At 41.1% G+C, this 15,851-nt stretch overlaps 3 protein-coding genes across 3 annotated transcripts; 1 reads left to right on the top strand and 2 right to left on the bottom strand.

Moving 5' to 3' along the window:
- Positions 1 to 239: 239 nt before the first annotated feature.
- adra1d (adrenoceptor alpha 1D) lies at positions 240 to 7,146 on the top strand. Its single transcript, XM_037259934.1, has 2 exons — positions 240 to 1,494; positions 6,051 to 7,146. Exons 1-2 carry the CDS (start codon positions 537 to 539, stop codon positions 6,575 to 6,577), a joined length of 1,485 nt encoding a protein of 494 aa, XP_037115829.1. The 5' UTR covers positions 240 to 536; the 3' UTR covers positions 6,578 to 7,146.
- Positions 7,147 to 7,765: 619 nt separating this feature from the next.
- On the bottom strand, positions 7,766 to 8,938 carry LOC119123467 (5-hydroxytryptamine receptor 4-like). The gene has a single exon (XM_037252654.1). The coding sequence runs from the start codon at positions 8,930 to 8,932 to the stop codon at positions 7,865 to 7,867; it is 1,068 nt and encodes a 355-aa protein (XP_037108549.1). The 5' UTR covers positions 8,933 to 8,938; the 3' UTR covers positions 7,766 to 7,864.
- A 2,447-nt stretch (positions 8,939 to 11,385) lies between these two features.
- LOC119127057 (N6-adenosine-methyltransferase non-catalytic subunit) lies at positions 11,386 to 15,398 on the bottom strand. Its single transcript, XM_037258758.1, has 11 exons — positions 15,191 to 15,398; positions 14,737 to 14,819; positions 14,521 to 14,608; positions 14,121 to 14,198; positions 13,964 to 14,051; positions 13,797 to 13,887; positions 13,408 to 13,549; positions 13,011 to 13,103; positions 12,729 to 12,845; positions 12,449 to 12,659; positions 11,386 to 12,375 (listed from the first exon to the last, which is right to left on the bottom strand). Exons 1-11 carry the CDS (start codon positions 15,254 to 15,256, stop codon positions 12,068 to 12,070), a joined length of 1,365 nt encoding a protein of 454 aa, XP_037114653.1. The 5' UTR covers positions 15,257 to 15,398; the 3' UTR covers positions 11,386 to 12,067.
- Between the last annotated feature and the right edge of the window lie 453 nt (positions 15,399 to 15,851).

The following is a 15,851-nucleotide window of genomic DNA, read 5'->3' as shown; positions in this document are numbered from 1 at the left end:
TCAGCTTTCATTTACTTCTACAACCGGCCAAATGACCCATTGATAATATCCTACTTGGCTTGTGAATAAAAAGCCATATTTAAGGGTCAGCTCTTACAAATATGATGAGCATCATCCACATCAACAAAGCAAAAAGCTTTCAATTAGACATTGAGGCAGCGCTGACGTGAGGAGATTTTGAGTGAAACAATTTCTGTGCGTGCGCGCGCGCGCGTGTGCATGCGTATGACGTGGGTGGAGCTGCAGGTTCGGACCTGCTCTGGCTGACTCCGGGAGCCAGTTGATGGTCGAAAATGATGCCACAAGTGCACGCCGCTGCACAGCCAAGAAGATACGCGTGCCCATGGCGAAGAGTTGGAGGCTCTTATATATTTTTTTGTCGCCTCATCAACTCCTACCGAGCCCACGAGTGTGTTGCCCAAGCGGCCCTGCGGGTTGCTTATTCTTTTTGGGATTGTTTTACGCACGACTATTGTTTGGCGCAGATGATGAAGCACTTAGTTTAAAGTTATTTTTACGTGTGCTATTTCTTCAGCATGGCGGATTCAAACTTAAGGAACGACACTATCCATGGGATCTATTTCACGGAGCCTCTCAATGGCTCTGCAATGGAGCTAATATTTCTAAACGACAGCACTGCGGCGTGTTCGAACTTTACACTTGACTCCCGATCCGTTTGGCTCGGCCTTTTTCTCGGTTTATTTATTCTGGTGGCGATCGTGGGTAACATTTTGGTTATTTTGTCCGTGTTGTGCAACAGTCACTTGCAGACGGTGACCAACTTCTTTATAGTCAACTTGGCGATGGCGGACCTGCTCCTGAGCATCGTGGTGCTGCCCTTCTCCGCTTCTCTGGAGGTTCTGGGCTGCTGGGTGTTCGGCCGGGTGTTTTGCAATATCTGGGCGGCGGTGGACGTGCTGTGCTGTACTGCCTCCATCCTCAGCTTGTGCATCATCTCCGTGGACCGCTACATAGGCGTCAAACACTGCCTCAAGTACCCGAGCATCATGACCGAGAGGAGGGCGGGCGTCATTCTGGTTTTGGTGTGGGTGTCGTCCACAGTCATCTCGGTTGGACCGCTGCTGGGTTGGAAAGAACCGCCACCCGTGGACGAGAGCATCTGCAGGATTACGGAGGAGCCCGGATACGCGCTCTTCTCCTCTCTCTTCTCCTTCTACCTGCCGCTCCTGGTCATCCTCATTATGTACTTTCGGGTCTACGTGGTGGCCCGAAGGACTACCAGAAGCCTGGAGGCGGGTGTCAAGCGGGAACGAGACAAGTCCGTGGAGGTGGTTCTGAGGATCCACTGCCGCAGCGTGCTGGAGGATGCGCGCGCGGTCAGCTCCAAAAGCAACAAGCAGCACCCGTTCAGGAGCTCGCTCTCCGTGCGCCTCATGAAGTTCTCTCGGGAGAAAAAGGCGGCCAAAACCCTCGCCATCGTCGTAGGCATGTTTATCCTCTGTTGGCTGCCTTTTTTCTTCTTTTTACCTTTTGGTAAGTAGACTTACAATATAATGTTTCTTTATAGTTCTTTAGGCTTCTTTCATTTATTTATTTAATATATATTATATATATGTATTTAATATACATTATATATATTTATTTAATATATTATATATATACATATATATATAGGCAGAGTGAGTGTGAGAGCATCAGGTTGTGAGTTGTGGTCTACAACAGCTAATTGCAAGTGTTCTGATTTTTTGATTCGTGTTGTTTTTGACTGTACCATTAAAAAAAGACTGGACCTGCATTGGCAACACAATCACTCAATAGCTCTATTTTGATTTCTTTGTTTTTTGTTTCCCTTGCAAACAAATAAATAAATAACTCAGCTTAGAAACATCACTACGGATTAGGGCACATGTTAGTCTAGGGTACTAACTGCAATCACAATTCAGCCTTATTGATGTTTTAGGAACACCATACTTCAGCTTGGTCTTGGTCAAATTGAAGTGAGTCATAAGTCACACCTTACTTGCTTTTGACATCACAATTTTTTTTTTTTTTTTTTAAATAATCTAAGGAGGAGAAGAATGATTGAGGTCCGAAACTCAAATAACTTATTGCGGACTCAATTTTGCAAGGCTGTCATTTTTCTCTCCTCAGACTAACATTTTTATTCCACGTGTATAAGAGTAGTTTACATAACACAATGTACATCTGGTCCTTGGAAATGTACCAAAAAAATTACCTAGTGACAGATTGAGGTGTGAAATTGTGTGTGGCATTGACAGAAGTGTGTTTATGTGGATTCATTCTCTCAGGCATCTGCTACTGTTCCAACCCAGGTTTGTTAGGTTCTCTCTCCAAATTGTCTGTAGGTGTTAATGTGGGCGTGAATGTTTATCTATCTTTATACATCAGTCCCGCGATTGATTAGTGATCAGTCTAAATGGGATCGACTTAAGCTTCCAGTGACCCTGCACAAGTGCTACGTGGTATCAAGGATGGATGACAGTATAGATTGTACTTAGATGGGAGAAATGGAAGACTGCTCCCTTTTTGGTGTAATCTTGACTAATGCTAGAGAAAGGTTGTTTTTTTTCTGACCTTCAAGGCACAATCCACACTAATAAATCAAAAGGGGCTGCATGAATACTCATACCTTTTTTTCCCAGGGTCAAAAATGTACAGGCTGTAAAAGTTAAGTGCCAAGAGTACAAATCAACACTTTTTGGAGTCTTGGGGCTTGTTACTCTTCAACAAAGACCACATTTTTGCTCAGTTCAAGACTATACTTTTTTTTTCTTGCACACCAATCATAGAAACATGTCAGTTGTGTCAGTAATTAGTTTTGTTACCACGTTGTTTATTAATGTGACATCTAGAGTGTTACTGTTGATTAGTCCACAAAAAATATATTCATTAGTGGACAGGAACTATTGCAATTAATAAATATTTAAATGTCACATCAGTGTTCATACAAATATGTTTTGTCTTTGTTTATGGATGATGTAATATTTGCAGGAATTACATTCACTGTTGCAACAACAACTATGCATTCATTTTCCATATCACTTACCATGTTAAGGGGCACAGGTCAGTTGGGGTTTAGCCCAACTGATTTTAGTGTGACAACAGCAACTGTGTCAAATATGTTTAGGGTTTGATGGTATAAGGTTTGTTGTCACACGCATATGTTAAAACATTGTGTACAGCTGTTGCTCATACCTTGTTGGAGATGGAGAAAGAATGTCCAACATGGAGGCAAGCATGGCAGAGGTAGAGAAGTGATAGCAGGCCAGGAGAGAGTGGGGGGGTCGCAGGTAGGCAAGCAGGTAGCACACAGGTAATCCAAATTGTAAGCTTGAAGCAGTAAAAAACTATGTCACTACTATCTTCTTGGCTAACTGAGCCTGACTGAGGCAGACTGCCATGTGGGAGAAGCCATCTTCACCTGATCAGGTGCCTGATCAGGTGACTGAACAGGTGACCAAAGGATGTGTCAAAATAAAAGTCTGTGGGTCAAGGCCAGCAAAATTTAACCAAAGTTCAAAATAAAGGTCCATGGCCCAAGGTCAGCCAATACTTACCAAAATTAAAGTTTAACTTAAGGAAACCAAATTGGCTCCAACATCAACAATATTGATAAATGCCTCTCTGTCAGTGCCAATCAAAAATCTATTTGCACTGGATATCACTCTATTGTTGAAGTGGTCATGACCTTTTGAATGGTCTACATTTATTTGGGGGGGAGACAAAACCCAAATTATTTTAGGAAGGTCCGCGCAAACTCATGCGAACAAGAGTTAAAAGTAGCATTTGAACACCACATGAGCGGAGTCCTGGCTGGTCAATATAACTCATTATTTACGCTATCAGTGATTCCCAACCAGTGTTCTGCAGGAAATTGTCCAATCTCACTTTATTGGTCAGAAAGCAATGTATCGTGACTGACAAAACAAATAAATGCTCCTCCACTAGATGGCAGGCGATACATAGAGTAATTAACTTGTCCATCCACTCTTGCGACATTTTAGTTTGGTGGTGTGCTTTGAGATTTCTCCAATGTATATACAGGCAATGCAAATGAAATGTTTTTCATTGTTCATCATTTCAGGAAAAAAATAAAGGTGAGCTAGGGTTCACATGACAACAACAATGCTACCCTAATCTTTCAAATCTGTGTTGCATCATATTATTTTGTTGCTGATAGATAAAATGTTGGTAAACCGCAGTGTTAAATGGTCGATGTTGATTAATTCACAAAGAGAGCTTGCCAATATTTTTATCAATATTATTAGTATTGACAGCTACTGTAGTCTTGATTAAATGCTGTATTGTCTTTGGGCTTGTTTCTTAATTTCTAAAATAGTACTTACTTGCACCCCACACTTTCTTGTCTGTTGTGGACAGCTCCTAAATCTTAAAGCTACCCATCTGTACTAATTCTATTTTTAGCCCGGAGGACAGACGTGCACTTCAAACGAGTATTTATGTCAATCAGGCCTTTTGTTTGTGATGATGCAGACAGAGTGCTTTGACCTATCCAAAATTCCAATACCATTTGCCTTTTAGGCAGCACTTTGTTGGGGACACAAGGAAAAATAGCCCTTCAGTTTTTGTTTACTTACATGATATTTTCAGAGCAACAGTAATTACTGAACTTTTTTTTTTTTTTAAATGAGAATTGAAAATAAACATTGTAATGCTGACTTTCTAATCCTCTTGTCAAATGGTTCCACGCTAACTTAATTTGGAGGTTTTAGATAACCAGTGTACAAATCAAGGTCAAAGTTAAGAAACACAGTTTTTGCATGGCACTATTATCACCCATGGTGATGTTCATTAAAATCAACACTTGAATTTATCATGAGTTGCCTTTGTATGGTTGAGTGAGCAGTAATTAACTAATAAATTCAAAACAAAATTATGACTGTACTTAAATTTTGAACGAATAAGATTGATTGTTGATTGCAAACAGGGCCCTGCTATGTTGTCTTTTTTTGTCGCTGGCTTGAGAAGCCTTAAGCATTGCAATTGTTTCTGCCTGGGAGTCCCTGGTGTGACCACTGATGAGAGACTAACATTTTATTTGTATGAAAGTCACATCCAGACTATTTTACATAATGAGCACTCATCTCCCGAGCCATGCATCGCATTTTCCACCCTCTCTTGCATTTTCTACTCAAGCGACTCCATTAGGCTTTTGTGTAGCAGCACTTTTGCTGTGTGTGCGTTTGCAGGTGTGGGTTTGCTTCATAGGTTTAATGAAGACTTTTAATGTTTAATTTTCAAGACTAAACTACTTAACCTTTTGGAATAATCACATGTTTAAAAAATGAATAACAAACTAGTGACACTGGCACCCCAATTTAAAGTTTCTACCAATCTGTGCAAATTTAGGGGTGTTTGAGCCATAGAGCTCTATTTCGGCAATTTTACTTTCGAGCACAAGTTGGCGGTTCTGAGAGTGGGAAGTCTGCGCTGCTGTGGTCGGGTCAATACTTTTGCATTCCCTTTTAATACGGTGGACCAGTTGCCCACTAGAGTCTTGTGGGAAGTCTGCACTGCTGTGGGTGTGGTCAATGCTTTTGCATTTGCGTTAAATACGGTGGACGAGTTGCCCACTAGAGTCTGCCTTGTGAAGTGGGAACTCAGAGAACCTCCACCCCTCCATGTTTGTGTGCCACGCATTAGGATGACTTAAAAATCTCATAATAATAAATATGATTGTCATCATAACAGTAATGTATTCAACAAATAGATTTCTATTATATTCTGTGGGTTTTGTTCCCCTCTATTTACAAAGAAAATACATGCGACATGCCTGTGCCTCAATCAAATTCACTAAAAATGCATTAGACAAGTTGTCTACCCACACCAGCACTTAAGCAAACCTTAAGACCAACTTTCTGGCATCAAATTATCACTCCACCAGACTCATCTCCAAAAACCCAACATACGTACAGCCAACTTGGAAGAGTCCAGTTTGTCAAATTGCTTACATGAAATATGCCACAAATACGCTGCTTATGAAAATAGAGACCTCGACATGCCGCTCACTCTTTTACAAACGCTCATACATGTTTCTCTTCTGCTAGGCTCCTTCTTTCCAGCGATGAAGCCATCAGAGACAGTATTCAAGGTGGTCTTTTGGCTGGGCTACTTCAACAGCTGCATCAATCCCATGATCTACCCCTGCTCCAGCAAAGAGTTCCAGCGGGCTTTCACCCGCCTACTCAAGTGTCGCTGCCGCCAGAGGCGGAGGGCTCTGCGTCGCTTCTATGACCAGAAATGGCGCTCGGCCATCAGGGGAATGGCGTTGGAACAAAGAGGGGAACACGAGTCAGGCTACACCACGCACGGCTCCTGCGGCAGCTCTTTGTTAAGCAAGCCAGGGGGGAGTTTAAAGAGATGGAACCTGTTCCCACCGCTGCAGAAGTCCTCCTTTCAGCTCAAAGAAACAGTGAACAACCTGTCAAATAAAATTAAGGGAAGCACGGGGCGAGGAAGTGCACCTGCAGTGGTCGATGCAGTTTCAATGGGGATTTACAACGTGTGTGAACAAAGCAGTTATCACATCTATGACTTGGCTGAGTGTTACGGCCTGAAGGAGACAGACATTTAAGAGGACGCTTTATTCTCAAAAGGCTCTTTTGGACCAAATATCATTTGATCATTCACATTCAGAACCACCACAATAAAGGACAGAGAATAAGATTCACTGTATCAGAAATCTGGCTTGATCAAAACGAAATACTGAGTCTTTATGTTTTTGTTAAAAAAAAAAATCTTGTATTGTGCACGTGGTCGTCTTGTGACCGGGAAGTGTAACTGACAGGTGCAACTGTTGATTGTTCTAAAATGAGAGCACGTTAAATTATTTCCATCCATCACGATCACAAAAGATTGAACACATTTTTTTCAATTTTGCTTGGTTCACAATTATTCCAATATCACATTTTTTATAATTATCTTGACGTTGGTTTAATATAACAAGGTAATGTAAGACAGGGAATTAAATGCCGCAAAGTGTGTCTTGTAACTGTTGGATTCACTGCATTAAGCGACACAATTACTTGGCTATCATAATTGTATATATTCAAGTGCAGAGTGCTACTGTGAAATGAACATGCATAGTTTTTTTTAATGCTGTGTTTGTTTTTGTGCAAATTAAAAGTTTTAAAAAAAAATTTTTTTTTCCATTTCCCTGATAGCAAATTCAATGTAGTATCCATGCAGTATGTCATGTTACTGTATATGGCTTTGATTTTATGTCATTTGGGGATTGACAAAATGACTTGCACCTTCCAGCAGATGACACTATTGCTCCACTTCTTGTCACATACCAGCAATGGCAATGTGAAAGACATCATTCTGATTGTGGGTTATTAAGGTAACACACACACAAAGACGAATAAACACACATTTTAAAAATAATACTAGGTAATTCTTATTATCATCATCAGCACCAATCATAAAAATCATAACAAACATAACAATCATAATAATAATAAGAACAAGAATATCAAGAAGGAGAAAAATATCCAGAGTTAATATTTTACCAGTTGTGTCACAAACTGAGCTTGAGGTATAAAAGAGAGAGTCTAATTTACAACAAGTATTTATTCATCTCACACCTTGTCTTGGGCTTGATCATCTGTGTTGCAATTACGAATGGTGAAATTCTACTCATTTAGATTATGATATAGTTTGGAAATCTGATTTGGATTTAGATACAAAAGACAGTAAGATATCGTTAACAAATGGTTTTCCCTTTTCACAAAAAGAACAAAAAATGCCCCGAGGAAAGTGAGATTGTGGTCAAACAGGTAGACTCAAGTGCAGTCTTGAAAACTGAAACGGCTCATCTCTCAACCATCGGTGATCCCAACACACCACAACAATCATTTCATTATTTCTCTGCACAGTCATTTGCTTCTTTCCTGGTATGTGAAAGCTCCATTCCAGGAGATATTCCAGGTTGACACACCCGACAGCCCATGAACATGAGGAATGCCCTACGAAAGGAGCGGTTAAAGAAACCATACAAGAAGGGATTTAGTGATGAGTTGATGTATCCCAACCATAAAAATATGTCCCAGATGACCACTTCTGTGCTGTAATCAATAAAGGGGTCCACGATGTTGACAGTAAAAAATGGCATCCAGAAGATGAGGAAGACGCCCATGATGATGCCCAAGGTTTTCGCTGCCTTCCGCTCTCTCTTCATGGTGTTGCGGTGCTTCTTCTTTTTGCTTGAGTCTTTCCCCACTCCGGCAGCCATCTGGCTTTCCATGGCGCTGATCTGCTTTGCCTGCCGCTTGGCTGCTTTGAAAATCTTCCAGTAGGCCACCAGCATGATAGCCATGGGCAGGTAGAAGGCTATCAATGAAGCCATGACAGCATAGATGCGATTGACCAGGAAAACGCACACGTCTTGAGGGAGCACAACGTCGACCCCGGCAATATGGAGGCCTAGCATTATCGGACCGAAGGAAATTAGCATGGGAACGGCCCAGCAGATGACAATGAGGAATGTGACTCGACCTTGAGACATTTTTAAAGAATAAACAAGCGGGTTGCAGACGGCGTAGTAGCGGTCAAAAGCGATGCAACTCAGATGGAATATGGAAGCAGTACACAACATGACATCAAGGCTGGAATGAAGTTGACAAAAAAGGGCGCCAAAGTACCAGCACCCTTCGATGGTCCGAATCATACTGTAGGGCATTACGACCAGGCCCACGAGGCAGTCAGCCACAGCCAGGGACATGACGAAGGAGTTGGTGGGCGACTGCAGCTTTTTAAAGTATGAAATGGACAAGACCACCAAAAAGTTGCCCACCACTGTGCAGATGATGCCAATAAAAAAGAAGGCGTATAGGATAAAACGAAAGGCCTGGTTCCTCAACAGGGCGCAGGAGTCCTGATTGATCTCAAGTGTTGTGTTAGCGGCGTCTTCCAAGCTACTGTTGTCCATCTTCTTGTTCAACCTGTCAAAACATGCAGGCTATCAATGAACGTAGGGATTATTTCAGTTGTTTTCCCCTCTCGCAGAAAGTCATGCACTCAAGTGTGTTGAGCGGTAGATCGCACATGACAGAATTGTCTAATTGCAGTGCCGACAACGTTTCAGATGACTTGCAACCGACTTTAATGAAGACCATTGGGACAGTTAACGGAGTGATGGCAAAGTGACACTTGAGACATCACAACCACGGCAAACTTTGTTTTACGACAATAATAATAACAAATATCTGTTTAATGAGGCTGATTATTGCACAGCATGCCTTCAGAATTGTCTTGCATCATCTCATCCCTTCTACAATTATTTTGAATACATCTATATTTTTAAAAATTTGGCACAATGGATTTGTATTTTTGTTATTTCAAAGCTAAAAACAACTGATCTTTGATGTAGCTTACATTTTGGTTGTGCAATATTTCTTGCACAAATGTTAAAATATTTTTCCTATAAGAGAAAAATACATAAATATTAATATTGTAGAATTTGGAAAACATTTACTGTGTATAGTTTTTGTTTTTTGAATATTGAATACTACTTAAACTAAATCTAAACATGATTTTTCCCCAATAGATAAAAGATGCTCTTGTAAAAAACAAAGACACTCACTTGCGTGGATGAGAGAAGATGGTGTGTCCGCATGACGCTGTCAAAAGCAACTCCTTGCAGCCAGATTGGGATGGAAGAGATGTGAGAGGTGGGTCTAATGAATACATGCAACATTAAGCACAGGGAGCCGCCAAGACAGGTTTGCTTGCGTAGACAAACATATTGCATGAGGAAAAAATAACATCCTCGACTAATTTTATATTTCTATTGGCATTACTCTATTAATCAAATTAAGAAGGATTTTATTTAAACAACAGCAACACAATAACTACTAAAACTATAACATTTTGAGAGGTTTGGTTGAAAATAAAAAAAAAATCTTTTCAGGAATTTTGTAAATGAAACAGACAAACACACAAACACGCAAAGCCAAGCATTTCCTGCCACTCCAAGCCAAGACAAAATCGAGTGGGTTGTATCATCCAGTGTAAAAACTCTGTCAAATTGCTACTGACTCACTGTGTTGATCCCTGACACGAAAATACCGAAAGTAACAAATCCAACTCTGTCCATGCATGCAGCCCGGGTTCAGTTCCCCAAATGACGACTCAATGTGAGTGTGACTGGATGTGATGTCTGCCTATGCATTTTGATTGGACTGGTGACAAGTCAATGTGAAGTCTTCCTTTGGTCTGATACCAGCTAGGATGAGCTCCAGCTTCCCATGACCAGGATAAGGAAAACAGAGCTTCATGAAATGATTGTTTATTCTGATTTAAGACTCAGTTTGACTTGAGTTTGACACCTGTGATTTAGAGTCACAATAGACCAGCAACTTCCAACTCTATTTTCTCTACCTGATCATAAATCTTGTTGTCTATTAAAATCATTGTCGAATTTTTCTCTTACGTGTCCCAATGTGCGATGAAACATGCTCCCGTCAAGCCTTATGTGAATGTCTGGAGCTTCAGACAATGACAGGCATATCTCAAGTGTGCGGGGTGTGCTCGAATTAAACATGGGGGATTGTTAATGAAGGCTATAATAAAAGCCACATTGGCTCGGCTTTCGAGTGTATTTTTTTTCCAGACCAGCTATTCATATGTGTAATACAAGTGAGCTTTTAGACTCAAAAGGCTTTCTGCACATCTGCTCCATTGTCACCAAAAACAGGAGCGAGCAGTGGTTGATTCCAAGCCATGTTTATTCTCCAGGGGTCAATAAAGTGCTCTGTCAAATGTGATTACACATTTCATTAGAAGCAATTTGTTTTAGAGTTGTGCTTACAACATTGCGCCAGAAAAATTAACAAGCAAACACAAATGTCACTTTTCCCATTAACTGTAATTAGATGGGTTATATTCTACTTCATGAGGAGAGAATTTTATGTGACATAAAATTGGGTGAAGACTCCTTGTGAGGAAGTCACAGGTTGGATTCTGGTGTTCCACAAGGTTCCATTTTGGGTCCAATACATTTTAATCTATGGATGTCTCCATTTGGCAGGGTCGTGTGTGTTCAGATTTAAGATGATGAAATCCAACTTTAGATTTCCACTTTTTCTAAAGACCACAACCCAACTGAGATTATATTTTTACATTATTTCTAAATAAAGTCCTGGATATTCCTTTCTTTAGCTCAATCAGGGCAGCATAATATATGACATATGCACCTCCATATTGTCCATATTTTAAATACTCTAAAAACAAACCCAATAGCTTTGCGAAGTGGACATTTGGTGGTATAAAACATTCCCCGTGAGTCGTGACGGTTTTGATCACCTGAGCATTTTAACACTGGCATACTGTATCATATACGTTCTACTGATTTTATCAAATTATTAAAGAATGCAAATGGTCGAACTGTAAAAAGGTTTATTTTGACATAAATGAGAATAAAATTATACATTACTAAAATGTGATAACTGTCAGGTTCTTTGAGTTTTTTTCCCCACGGATTTCAATTTTAGATTTAAAATGGCTTTAGGATTTGAACACAATCTTGCCAGCACAATGTGTCATTGTGAGATGGATTTTAAAAAATCCAAAATAATTCTAATAGCTATTTATCATCTTAATGGCTTAACTACCCTAGTCATTTCTAATTGTCAGTGTCTAAATGAAAAAAAAAAATCATAAAAAAAACCTGTCAGTCCAATTAACAGGAAGCCGCAAAGGTCAAAACAAAGCAACTGGACTTTTTTTTTTTTTTAAACATTCAAATATTGCAAAAGGAATTATGCTCTTAGGCTACTGATATGTTGAATGAATACTTGACAGAACATTGCTGTCTATCCAGTGTATTCAGACAATATTTCAGGTTGGACGATTCTCAAATTTCAGTGACACATTGCTGGAGGCCAAACACTTCAATGGAGTTGTTGGTCAGGAAGGCAGACATGCAGCTTGCGTATGAGAGCACATTAGATAGTGCTGGTGGTTCCAAATGTGGCCCGCGGGTGGCAATCATAGAGGCCCGATCGGCAGCAACTTGCGTACGGTCAAGTCAAAGAGCGCCTTGAATTAGCGCCAGGAGATTACACTAGCGTGGGGGAAACCCCCTGTGTATTCCTCCCCGGCCACGGAAACCCCCCCTGTCTCCGCGAAAGTTTGGTCTGTTCCTTTCCCGACCTCTCTCTCCACCTCTCCCGACGTTCGGACCAGCGCGGCCCCCTCTGGGTGGTCCACCTCCACGGTCGGACTTCATCTTTGAAGGCGGCGATTTGGGTCGCAGTCGCTCTATTTCCTCGGTGCAGCCGGAGAGGTGGGATTCGGGCAAAGCGAAATGTGCGGCGTAACTTTCTGGGTTGAAGTTACTGTTAGTAAGAGTGGGTCCCACTGTCAGCCAGCCTGTCGGGGGAAACATCAGCCAGTTACCAACCCAGTAGACCAAGCGGAGAAAAGAAAAAAACTTGTGTCACACCAGGCCTGATGGTAGAGTCTCGTCCAAAAAGGTGCAACCTTCTGCGGCCCAAACAGAAGTGCTCAATTATATGAAAGATCTCGACGGGCTTCTCGACGTTCCCCATCTCTGGTTCCTCCGTGATGATCAAGTCGATGTCCACGTTGGCATGAATGAATTCACCGTCTGTGCTTCTCCGCACTGTTCCTTTGATTCCCATCAGGCAGTGTTCCTGGAAAGGAGCCATGATAAACATCCTAATAGAACAGAAAATAGATACTTTGCTATTAAGGTGCTGTACCTTTGTCCTCTGAAATACTGCTTTTGGGTCCAGTGTCTTTGTCTTGCCTGGGTTATTCTTGTTTGTCTTGATCCAGCAGATGTCTTCACAGCGCCTGAAGCCCCATTTCCTTAAACACTATTGTGTTGAGGGTGCACATGATGTCCAAGGTCAATTTTCATGACTCTATACAAAATCAGCCAAACACTTGTGTTTGGATGCTCAAAAGGCATCGACGGGGGTAGAATGTGTCACAGGTCAGTGTCAGATCATCTTAGATGCCAAAGTGAGGGATGGAGTTACCATTCTTCCCAAGTCCAGACCTTCACCTGAGCCGCACCAGAGGAAGACGAAGGACCGAAGTGCAGAGATCTCTTCAATTTCCAGCTTCATGATCTAGAAGCCACAGGACAGGTAACATGAATAATCCTTCACTCCATCCATTTCCTATAACACTTGTCATTAGGATTGCGGTTGAGTTACCATGTGAACGATCAGAAATAATATATAAAGTGGACCATACTGGACCATTTAGCAAGACGAGTATTCAGATGAGCGCATGTTGCCCTCTGCTGGATAAGTACGGTAATTGGGAAAGAAATTTACAAATGTAAAATTTGCACCGCTCCACTATTCCAGTGCAGCTGCTCGCATTCTTACAATTCTGCTAAAATGACATCAAGCTGGTCAGCAAACTCACATCATCCCAAGTCCAGAAGCGCTCTGTGTGGCTGATGCCTGACTCTCTGTAATATTCTTCTAGAGGAGGCTCAAGTAGGATGACATCAAACTCGCTTTTTAAATCCTGCAGGTCAAAGTGTTCCAGGTCGGCCTGCAGGTACCTGGTGACGACACGCACACACATACACACACATGGAACACACACTTCTATGTCAAGGTTTTGCATTAAAGTCAAGCACGCTACTTGACGAATTTGTCATTTCAAAATCCACTTTAATGTAAAGTGAATCAGAAATTGAGATTTGTGAAGTGTATTGAATTTTGTTTGACTTTTGAGGCATATTTCTATATTATATTCAGAATTAAAAAGAATGTGAAAATGTAGTCAAATCTGGTCGCTTTGCGTACATCGGCGGGGTGTTGGTAGTGGAGATGAGTTCGTCCTTCAGTCGAATCAGCTCTCGTAGTTTGGGGTACTCCTCAAATCGATCAGCCAAGCCTGGTACCCGAGCAAAAACAGACAGGTTCGAGGCATGTCTATTCACAAAACACTCACTCGAGCAAAATGCACTCACCGACATCGCGAATGAAGTTCTGCGGCCTGTGGCCTGTGTCGACAAAGTGCTGACAGTAATCATTGTGAGGGTTCAAACTCTGTGTACCCTGAAAGTGACACAGGTATAACTTCAGTACAATCGATAGAGTTTATTCAAAAGACAGTTATTTTCCTACCTTAAGGAATGTACTTGAGTCCTTGTAGACTTCCTCATATGGGTTGCTTTCCTCGGGCGGCAGAACCTCAACCTCATCCTGACACACAGAAACAGAAGGATTTGTCGGTATTTGTTTCAGAACAACAATGCAACACAGGCTCATTAATGGAAGAAAAAAAATCCCAATCGGCGCAAGCATATCACTTAGCGGAGAAAAAGAAATGACAGCATTAGCTCAGAAGCAACTATGCAAATAGATGGAAATGATCTTTGTTAAAGCTTATGCAATCATCTCTTCGTGTCTTGTGGGTCTTTCTTTATCTGCTTGCTTCTATTTGCTTACAATAACAAACATCACCAGTCTAATAAAAATGATTTGATGAATTTATCTCATACTTCAAGGCTATGCTGACACTCACTTTTTGTTCCTCCACATCTTCCTCAGTGTCATCACCCTCTGTCACTGTCTTCTTCTTGGAGGTAGGAGCAGAATCATCCAATGACGCCCTGCAGCACACAACAGCAACATTAACGTAAACAAAAAAAGAAACTGGTACTGGCCTAAAAGGAGAACTTTTTTGGAACGTTTATAAAGTCCAGACGTGCAGTACCCAAGTGGATTTACACTGTCTTACCTTTCTCTTGTCTCTTCTATTTCTTTAAGTTCCTCTTTACTGTTAAGCACAGCGCCAATGCTATCTGCACTCTCAGCTCCCAACTGTAGACAAAGAGAGTGACCCTGCTCAATTGTAATCATTTTATCATGTGCGTATTAAAACACAATTGTAAATTATGAAACGATTCAATTCAGTGCAGTTATTCATTTCGATTGACGAGAACTGCGTGCACCTTTTGCATCCATACAGTCTAGCTTGCATGTTGCAGTGCTATGCACGCCTTGCGTTATAACCACGCAACCATATGCAAGACCATTTCAATGTTCCCAATTGTATTATAGTACCAATTATATTGCAATTATAATGCACTAGCATAAGAACATTGCAAATAATTTTAGCACTTCATTTAGCTTCCAGTCTGTATTGTTATTAGGTTAGCTACTGTTGTGCAATGGTGCAGAAGCTTACTTGCCTGTTGGGCTAAAAGCTGCCGCCTAAGTTTTTGTCGCTCGCGGATTTCCTGCAATCGACTATTCATTTCGTCAGTTTCTTAGTTTTCTAACCTAAGCCACATTTAATTCATTGGAATGTTTATAGAAGTAGGTTGCTACCAAGCAAGCAAGCAAACATTCAGCTAATGTTTGCTACGCGCGTGGAATACTGTGGAAGTGCTCGTTATACACACCGGCGCGTCTGATTGAAATAGAGGGGCGGCGGGTTTGTTGTTTTTAAGTACCACAAAAACACGGTGTTCGTTTTTATTTCAATTTCTATAAATTAATAAATTGATTTATTGTCTTTATGTAACACGTGTTGTCCATGTGCTAATACCAACAAAACTGTATTCACAACAGAGAAGTATCAAATGAAGACACCGCCCACCCGAGTGTATTTCAGCACAGCTTGTAAGTAAAATAAGCACTCACATGTAGACATCATCTCATTGGGCGTCGATATTATGACGTACACCGCCGGCTTTTCTCCACCAATGAAAAAACACGCGTCTCTGTAAATCATAAGTGTACAGAGCTGCATACTGTCCACTCAATGAAAATATTCTGCCGCTTTTGACCGTGCAGTCAACCTTACAGTAAACAACAGATGTTATGTTACATGTTATCAAGATGCTACAG

Source organism: Syngnathus acus, chromosome 1 (assembly GCF_901709675.1).
Source record: "Syngnathus acus chromosome 1, fSynAcu1.2, whole genome shotgun sequence".
Lineage (NCBI taxonomy): Eukaryota > Metazoa > Chordata > Actinopteri > Syngnathiformes > Syngnathidae > Syngnathus > Syngnathus acus.
The sequence above is the reverse complement of the archived record's forward strand: the minus strand, read 5'-3'. Positions and strand labels throughout refer to the sequence as shown.

What these genes read in the sequence shown, in the direction of transcription:
- LOC119123467 (XM_037252654.1), bottom strand. Translation starts at nt 8,932, where the DNA reads ATGGACAACAGTAGCTTGGAAGACGCCGCTAACACAACACTTGAGATC.
- adra1d (XM_037259934.1), top strand. Translation starts at nt 537, where the DNA reads ATGGCGGATTCAAACTTAAGGAACGACACTATCCATGGGATCTATTTC. An exon ending in TTTCTTCTTTTTACCTTTTG is followed by an intron (nt 1,495 to 6,050) that starts GTAAGTAGACTT and finishes CTCTTCTGCTAG; the next exon opens with GCTCCTTCTTTCCAGCGATG.
- LOC119127057 (XM_037258758.1), bottom strand. Translation starts at nt 15,256, where the DNA reads ATGAATAGTCGATTGCAGGAAATCCGCGAGCGACAAAAACTTAGGCGG. An exon ending in GGCAGCTTTTAGCCCAACAG is followed by an intron (nt 14,820 to 15,190) that starts GCAAGTAAGCTT and finishes CTTTGTCTACAG; the next exon opens with TTGGGAGCTGAGAGTGCAGA. An exon ending in GCTTCTGGACTTGGGATGAT is followed by an intron (nt 13,104 to 13,407) that starts GTGAGTTTGCTG and finishes TGTGGCTTCTAG; the next exon opens with ATCATGAAGCTGGAAATTGA.